Source organism: Pseudoliparis swirei, chromosome 16 (assembly GCF_029220125.1).
Source record: "Pseudoliparis swirei isolate HS2019 ecotype Mariana Trench chromosome 16, NWPU_hadal_v1, whole genome shotgun sequence".
Taxonomy (NCBI): domain Eukaryota; kingdom Metazoa; phylum Chordata; class Actinopteri; order Perciformes; family Liparidae; genus Pseudoliparis; species Pseudoliparis swirei.
Window position 1 is genome coordinate 13,841,857 of NC_079403.1, and position 9,083 is coordinate 13,850,939.

Here is a 9,083-nt window from a genome sequence, read left to right on the forward strand (position 1 = left end):
AGCCCCACAACCCGGATATACGGGTTGTTGTGGTCTCATCGGGACGGACTGGCACCGAGCTCGCCTTTGCCTTGACAACAAATGGGTAATTAGAACATCGTTTTTTTCTTTTAGCGAAATTTCAAGATTGCATTATTTTCCTCCGTACCCTGTAGTCCCACGGAAAGCTTAAATGCGCCACGTCTGCTTCTTATAAGACTCGTGGAGTAATACCTTCCTTGTTGCTGTCTGCTGTCAGTGACGTCTGAAGCAATGTGTGTGTCTCTTCACCTGCATATTTGCATATCAAATCGATTGTTGATGTATGTAATGGCTGCAGTTCAAACGATCAACTATTATAAATTCGTATTCATCACGAGTCATGTTGACAGGTATATTTTCCATTTGCAACTTTGGAGGGTGTCAGTGTGTCTTCCTACAGGAGTATCTTACACTGCTCTCTGCACATAATTACATTATTTCACTAAATAATGAGTGGCAGGGATCAAAACCTTCCCCAAATCAAGGTAAAGTTGATCTTATTGATTTCCAAGAGACTAGCGTTACTCACTGCTCTTGCACACTCCGCCAAAACCTAATCCTTGCTTTGATCATCACATACTGCCTGGGCCTTGTTATCAAAATGGAGCAGATTTGAGCTTTGTGGTTCTGAAAGACTAATGGGCATGGGCTTAAAAAATTAAGAGACAATGTCATTATGAGGAGAATGTAGAGTGGCTGGTTGCATGGAAGTAGAGGAAAGGCATGTGCCTCTGGAGCTAAACACTTAGTGTAATGAGTGTGTTTTTAAGAGAGTTGCTGGAAGTAAATTGGGCTGTGATGTCACTCGGTCATAAAGAAGTGATAAAGCCTAGATGGGTTATCTGTGCACTAATTTGGATGTAATTCCACCCTCCTGAATTAGCTTAATAAGTTTAGTAATTTCAGAGATCAAAAGACGTCGTTATTGCACATTCATTGTTTATTTCTGACCAACATGCCAAAAGTGTTAACATTTTTACTTTGATTTCAATCATGTCAAGCTCCAATATGATCTAATATATCTGTCATCAGCATGTGTAGTCATTTTAGTGCTAGAATCCATACATACCAGCTATAGACTTGGAATTGGCAGACAGATGTGTGTTCCTGATGCAGCTGTTAACATCCAGTGTGCTTAAATAATTGCATTTAAGTCTCTACATCATGTTCAGTTGTCTCCAAGTATCACAGTATTTTTCATTATATTTGCAGTGCACTCACACTATTGCGTACATTTTGGCTGGGAAATCGAGGCATTCAACTTCTAAACTAACATGAACGTTGCCTATAGCATGTTGACCTGTCGTGATGGATACAGTTTGCAGAGGCAGCAATCCGATTCTCCAAATTTATTCACAGATAAAAAAGAGGGATACTAAAAGTAGGGTCTGTTGTAGCAAATTATTACGTCTCTCATCCTGCAGTGGCCTTCACATTCTCAAAGATTTACTGGAGACAAGAAGTCCACCTCCAGTTAGCATGTTCCACTCCCACACTCATTTGAAATTGTTACAGAGATTAATGTTCATGCATGAAGCAAAAGCTTAAGAAATATGCCGATCAAATATTCATCAGTATAACCCATTTGTATGAGGTGAGGCCCCAGTGCTCTCTCTGTGACTCCTAAGGAAGACACAACTTCAGATGTCATGTATTAGCGGTTCTGCTTTTTCTTCCACGCGCATTGTGCCTCTGCCCTTTTTAAATGTTTCATTACTTTTTAAGTTGTTTTTTTCCGCAAACCCCTGTACTTATTACTCTTACGTCCCAGCATACTCAACCTTCCTACCCATGAAATCAATTAATTCTCCTAAATAATTTACCTTCTGAGCAAACCAGATTAAACAGAGCACATCTTTCTTTTGTATGTCATATGTGCTTTTCTAACTGATGTGTAATTTTTTGTGTTCCGGCATTAACTTGGCCCTTACCCCGTGGCTCGGAGGAGTCTTGGGTGATTACAAAAAAGGGAGAGCCTTGATAACGCATTAGTGTGTGGCGTGCACACACACACACACACACACACACACACAGCCTGAAGACCCCTCTCTGCATTTGAACACATCCATTTTTCATGAAACAGACTCATAACAATTAGTCTGGTTACCGCCTGGGTAATCTTAGCGTCCCCGTAATGCCTGTGGTCTGCTGTATGACATCACTCTCTTAAAAGTTCTAAATCTGACATTCTCATCCGTTTTCACAGTGAGGACATTAGAAGGCCATGGCTAATAGGCCTGCACTCGTTCCTGGCGAAAGAAGGGCAATAAAGTGAGGGAGCGGGGAGGAGGGAGAGAGGAGTAAGAGAGGAGGGAGCGAGAGGAGAAAATAAAAAAACGAGACTGAAGTGCTCTGAGAAATAGGTTCTATTCACCAGAGCTTTTACACAAATTAATTTACATGAGCGAGACAAGAAAATGTGAAGTTGTTATCCCGTGTGCTTTGCCAATGCGTAAGCCTATTTCCTTCAACGAGCATCATCTGTTGCTCTCCGGAAGGTTTCTTCCATTTTTTCCCCGTGACAGGTTTTTTTCTATTTCTTGGGAGTTTTTCCTGATCCGATGTGAGGTCCTGGGAAAGGGATGTCGTATGTGTACAGATTGTAAAGCCCTTTGAGGCACATCTGTAATTTGTGATGTTGGGCTTTACAAAATAAACTGAATTGAATTGAATAGAAAGCCAAGTGAACGTTTATGCATTATTTCATCAAATATATATTACGCTAACAACCACAGCTAAGTGCATGGGAAGCTGAGCCCTGCACCACGCCAGGAGCTTAATCAGGACTCTTGGACACACAGTTTCCATATGGCGTGCAACGATAGCCTTGTAAGGAGCTTCAGAGCGCTTGTCTGCTGCGGGGGGGAAAAAACCTGCCATCCCCCCCTAGGAGATACTCCACCTTCCCAGCATCCCTCGGTCTTTAGTCCCCTTCCCTAAACACCCTCATCCGCTCCCTAGACACCAAAGCCAAGGTCAAGAAGAAAGTGCAGCCTATTCCCCTCTATAGGCTATTCCCTGGATGCTCCGCACCTCAGTGAGGCTGAGCCTCTTGTGCTTCGGGAATCTCCCCTCCTCCTTTTATTGTGACCGTCAGTCTCAAGGTCAGCTCCAAGGGAGAGGTGGGCGCTTATCTGTTTCTCCCCGCCCTCATTTTTTCCTCCTCAGCTTTCTTTGCCCCCAGTTTTTTTGTTCCCCTTCACAGCAGACGGTAGTTCAGAGCGCCTCGCGGAGGGTTTCTTGACGCGTGGTCTGACTCCTCTGTCTCTTTTTCTATCTGTATCTTCCTGTAGGGCGTCTGTCATTAACGCCCGTTGTCTATTTTCCCGGTGCAGCTACGAGGCTTCAGTCTGAGGCTCCGTACGCTTTTGTTGCCTCGTCTCTCCTTCCTCACTCTGGTCATGGCCCCTTTTGCCTTGAAGTGATGTTGCGATGTGTTCCCTGTTCGATTGGATATTGTTGTGGTGGTGGTGGTGTTGGTTGTTGTTGTTATTGTTATCTATAAGCTATGGCAGTCAGCCTTGAGTCAGTGCGCTATCGTTGTCACAACAAGATGCACAGGCTAAGGGACCAACGGGAGGAAAAACATCATCTGACCTGAATCAAAATACCTTTTAATATTTTCAAGATCTTTCTAAAGTATTTTACATGGCTTTGATAGAAAAGCAAGACCCCAGATTTTCTGTTGATTTTCAGTGAACTCTTCTTACCTGCCTTCTGACTGCCGGTTGTCAGCCGCCCGACAACCAGGAGAGGGCATTTTGTCTCCGGATCGGTTGGTTGGCTGACCCATGAGAGAATTATCAAGTCAATGGATCGCATCAGGTGTGTGTGTGGTTGTGTGAAATGGTCGGAGAAAGAGTCTGCCTTGCCTTCTTGTGTCTGAATACTTTTAGTGTGCGGATGGCTGTGTGGAGCGTGGCCTCGAGCACACACTCCACACCACTGCTCTGTAAACACTGACATTGACTGTGACTTTTGACTATTACATAAGGAACATGGATTTCCAGACGTCCATGGCAAGAGCCCTGTAAATTCAAATACTTAATTTTTATAGGCAGCCCTACATTGACTGAAGTGTCTGCTTGTTATATATTTGGCAAGTGCTGCAAGTCTGAAGGGAGGCTGTCAATAGCAATCCTAGCTATTGATATGGCAGTGGGCAGGAGATGTTACTTGGCCCCCGACTCTGGCATCCCTCTGATCCCTCTACATCATAATTACATTAATATTGACAGACCCTTGACAATAGTCACATTACTATTGATAGGTGGCTGTCAATACCGTGTTTCCCCAAATAAAACATATTCATTCATAACTTGTAAACTGCTCGATAAAAGGCTTTGAAAAGAATATTGGACCCGGCTGGGTTTGCTCTCCCGTGAGAGCTGCTGTGACGGGGAATTCCTGTGTGTGGGTGTCTGTGTGTGTCTGTGTGTGGGTGTGTGTGTATGTGGATTCATTTAGCTCTGTATGAGAACTCTGCATAGATCAAGGATACCATGACAAACCTACAAAGTCACACACGGGCACACACAGGCAGGCACGTGCACAGATAGAGCCCTAGTGGTGTGGTGCCAACCAGCCCTTTTTTGCCCTGAAAGACCCCTTTTTTGCTTTTGCTTTTTTTTTCATTCATCAATATTTAAGAATAAAAAATCACTTGTTATCAAGTCCCCCCAAATGTGTTTTAATATCGGCATTTATTTGAGTTCTTGTGAGAATTTCGCCGACATGCTCCCATGACGCTCGCGCCCCCCCCCCCCCCTGCCCCTCCTCCTCCCTCCTCCTCTCCCTCTCCTCAGTGCTGCTCGCGCCAACAACTGCACCTCCTCTCCTTCCTCTGACGCGCAGCACCAGACAAACAGGTCATGACGGTGTTTGTCCCCTGACGTTGTTTGTGATAAAAATCACACAACACATTAGCTGAAAACAAACATGACGTCAAGTACTGGTCCGACGTTTCTTAAACAAACAAAACTCACGAAATCCCGTGATTTCAAGTCTTGTCCAGCTGTTTACTGACGTTTTGTGTGTTTAGAGAAGAGAGAGAGAGGAGAGAAGAGAGAGAGAGAGGAGAGAGAGAGAGAGAAGAGAGAGAAGAGAGAGAGAGAGAGAGAGAGAGAGAGAGAGAAAGAGAGAGTTTGGAGTTTGTTTTATTCCAGGGGCTTTGGAGCTTTATTTGTTTTAGTTTGAGGAGGCTGTTAATGCTCATCATAATCATCAATATCGCCATTTTGAAAAAGAATAAAGAGGGCAATATCCATCAATGCGTGACCATCAGCGACCGGGCTGGCATGAGATAGACAATATCAGAACGCCTGTACTGTTGTTGCTATATAATATTCATCTTTATTCATAAAGAAAATGTAAGCTAGCGGTGATGCTGCCCAGAGAGAAAACGCAGGGAGGATGTATTGCATCAATGTAATGCTGCTTATGCTTCAACTCTTTCAGAATTTTTTTTTGGCATTGGGTGCCCTTTTTTTGGGTTTGAGCACCAGCCCCCCAAAATGTCTGTGCACGTGACTGCACACAGGGGCACATAATCTCCACATTTTCAAGGAAAAAACTTTCAGATTAAGCTAAACAAATGGTGGCTGTTTATTGGTTACCATACACAGTCTGACTACCTCTCTATATATTTTTTTTAAGCCAAACTCCACTTCCGTCACAGGCGAGTTTCTAGTCACTAAACATGGCAGCATTTCAAATGCAGCTCAATGAATTGGTCACACCTGCTTACTTCAGCGTGAATTCACTCTTTTTTTCATTCATTTGCTAATTCTAACTTTGTTGGACGGTGTATCCTGGCTCTATTGAAACATCATGAATACACATATGGTCCTGGGCACCACAATAAACTTGCGCATTGCCACCGCATATTTAAATGTTTTTGTTTTTTTACCTCCTCGAAAAACGTCTAAAGTGACCATCAGCTCTCTCTTTCTGTCAAAACTGCCATATTTACCCGGCTGAAATCTCTTTTAAAGCCTCGTGACAAATCCTGTTCAGCGAGACACAAAAGCCACTGTCAAAAAAGCCCTCTCGCTCTCTCTTTCTCTCTCGCTCTCTCTCTGGGTCTCTTGCTCTGTCTCTCCTTGCCTTTGTTAGTCCCCCACTTCTTAAGCGTTTTATATGAGGAAAGGCCAGATAAAACTGAGGGAACTGGGAGCAGTTTTGGAAACATATGCAGCGCAGAATAGCCCAGACTTCACAATGGCGGGATCCCATATGGAGTCGACTCTAGGGGGAGGAAAATTGTTCCACATTTGGCAGATGTTTACGGTGTACCAGAGACTGTGCCGTTAGCCTAATCCCTAGTGATGTGATTTGTACACACACCCCTATCTCCAGAGGGAGCCGGCACCAAGAGCCCCCGAGCTTTGCCTCCTGTGTGTCTGTGTGTGTCCACGTGTGTGTGTGTTGGATTGTGTGTGTCTATGCACTGGAGAGAGCAGTCTAAGACCCCCTGCTCCTCTGCATTGCGCAGCTCAAAGGTTGCATTAAGGATGGGTTTTACATGTGAAAAGTGATTTCCGCTCCCGTGTACAAAGAAAAAATAACCTTCCTAACAGGATGGGCCCTCACCTCCAGGGCCTCATTCCTCCCAGCAACCGAGCAACCTTTTAATAGTTGTGCCTTTTGCACGTATTTTGTTCATGTCCCTGACTTTAATAGTCACGTATGGAGTTGCCCAGAGGTTTATATGATATTTAATAATGTAAGATCACGAGACATTACCATTATTGTTATTACTCATACTTGATTAATGGCAGTTTTAGGAGAAATGTTTAGCTATTTTTGTAGTTTGGGCTGATATTGTGGATATTTTTCTTACTCCTGTGTCATTTGTTAATGAACAACCTTGTGACTACTTGCGTGGATGCCCTTGTTGGTGTGTACCCAGTATCGTGACATCTAAACAAAAATGAGAAGGCTTTCTTTTTGTATATTATGTATAGTGTGCAAAATTGAAGTCCAGTCATGAATTTCGCGAAAAAACCTGATTATCATATTTTACACTTGTTTTTCCAGCAGATTTGGAAAGCGAGGACGACCAAAAAGGTTCAGCTGGGAGTTCTGGTCCAGAGACCGATGCTGACCCGCAGACCCCAGTGCTGCGCATCAGCCAGCTGGATGCCCTCGAGCTTGACTCATCCCTGGAGCAGCTGGTATGGACCCAGTTCTCCCAGTGTTTCCACAACTGCCGCCCGGGCTTGCTCACCCCACTGGAGCCTGAACTGAGGGCTCTGCTCCATTTGCTTGTGTGGAGATTCACACTTTATTCTAGCAGCACCACCGTGGGCCAGTCCTTACTGAGTCTCCGCTACCACAACGTCCTGTCATCGTCTCCCCGTTACAGAGCTCTGTCTCGCAGGCAGAAGCTGGGTCTGGCCCTGCTCACTGCAGGTCCGCGCTGGCTCCAGGAGCGCTCCCACAGCCTGCTGCCGGGCCTGAGTTCAGGAGGGCCCGGGTCTGAAGGAGTCGGTGGTTTACTCCAACGGGGTCTCCGCAATTGCCTGACCTTATTCTCTAGTATCGCACAGCTCGCGAGTCTCATCAACTTCCTTGTGTTCCTGAGAAGAGGTCGCCATCCTGTGCTGACTGAAAGGGTTGTGGGAGCTCGGGCGGTTTTCAGCAAGCCCAATGTGGTCCGGGACGTAACCTACCAGTACATGAACCGCGAGCTGCTGTGGCACGGCTTCGCCGAGTTCCTCATCTTCCTGTTGCCACTGATCAATACAAGGAAATTGAAGGCAACCGTGTTGTCAATTATTTTGGGGGAAGATGGTGCCGACAGGGAGGGGGCAACGGAAGGGCCAGGCGCGGGGAAGGAGTGCGGACTGTGCGGCGATTGGCCCACCATGCCCCACACAGTGGGCTGCCAACACGTTTTCTGCTACTACTGCATCAAAAGCCAAAGCATTGCAGACGCTTGCCTCACCTGCCCCAAATGTGGTGCTGAGGCAGGCCAGCCGGAGCCGGTCAAGATGGGGGTGGAGATGATTGGCAGATGCTGATGATGATGTGAAGAGTTCATTTTTGTAATTTCAGGGTTTATTCAAATGTAAAATGGTGGTTGATATCTTTATAGCCGCACATACTGTATAGAATACACATATAAACAGACACATGACTGACCAGCTTTGTATTATTGTCCAAATGTATCTTTAAGGTTAAATAATTAAACTTTATGATGAAAAAGTATTTTGTGAAGACAGTAGTATATCGAAACAAATGGGCTTTAGTAATCAAAGGATTCACAAAGTCAAGTTTGAGTTTATGACTGGACTTCCTGAACATACACAGACCTGCTCTGTTTAATATATGTGTGCATATATTGACCATGCTCTGCCCCTTCCGTTTCTCTAACTGGACTTTGGACAGAATTATTTGTTTTTGGTGCACTGGACAGACTACAGAGAACCACACGGCATATATTTGATGAGTGAACGTGTTGATTTATGCTCCAAATTGGTTGCGTGTGTATCTGTGTGTGTGTTTGTTGAAATGGGAATATTTGTTCTGATGAAAAATGCAGAAAGTCAGCTGAATTAATAATGGGAGGAATGTCTGATGCCTCTCATCATGGCCACATTAGCATTTGTTGTGTATTTTGTGCCTAAATTGTATTTCAACATCATTAAAATTGATAGAGTGTTACCTCTTGGGTCTTTATTTAGTTAAGTGGAGAGAGAGAGAGATGAGGGAAAGTTATAACAATCAGCACACTTCTCTAGACAGGCCCGGTCGTTCAAACTCCCATTATCCGTTTTCACAGCACCCCAACATGCTCAAGATCAAGGGGGCAGCCGGGGGCTTGGATTGACTCACACACACATACACTTGACAGCCAGCCTCTCTTTTCCCTTGGCCTTTCTCTCTTTCGCTGCCTTTCCATCTCCCTCCCTCTGTAATCTCCAGGGCCCTCGCCCCTATAAGACTGTAGTAAACTGTACCAAAACCCTGGCAGTCGGCTTCTTCCTCGCAGGCGAATTACTCTCTAATCCCTGTAATGAGTCCAAAGATGCTTATTTATGCTGGAGTTAACCTCCACC

At 44.9% G+C, this 9,083-nt stretch overlaps 1 protein-coding gene across 2 annotated transcripts; it reads left to right on the plus strand.

Moving 5' to 3' along the window:
• The first annotated feature begins 12 nt into the window (after window positions 1-12).
• On the plus strand, window positions 13-8,688 carry pex2 (peroxisomal biogenesis factor 2). 2 transcript variants are annotated; one of them, XM_056433931.1, is made up of 2 exons: window positions 13-85; window positions 7,060-8,688. In XM_056433931.1, the coding sequence occupies exons 1-2, from the start codon at window positions 82-84 to the stop codon at window positions 8,043-8,045; spliced, it is 990 nt and encodes a 329-aa protein (XP_056289906.1). In that variant the 5' UTR covers window positions 13-81; the 3' UTR covers window positions 8,046-8,688. The 2 variants fall into 2 exon arrangements, with proteins under 2 accessions (XP_056289906.1, XP_056289907.1); XM_056433932.1 differs by having other exon boundaries at window positions 49-85; window positions 7,063-8,688.
• Window positions 8,689-9,083: the final 395 nt, after the last annotated feature.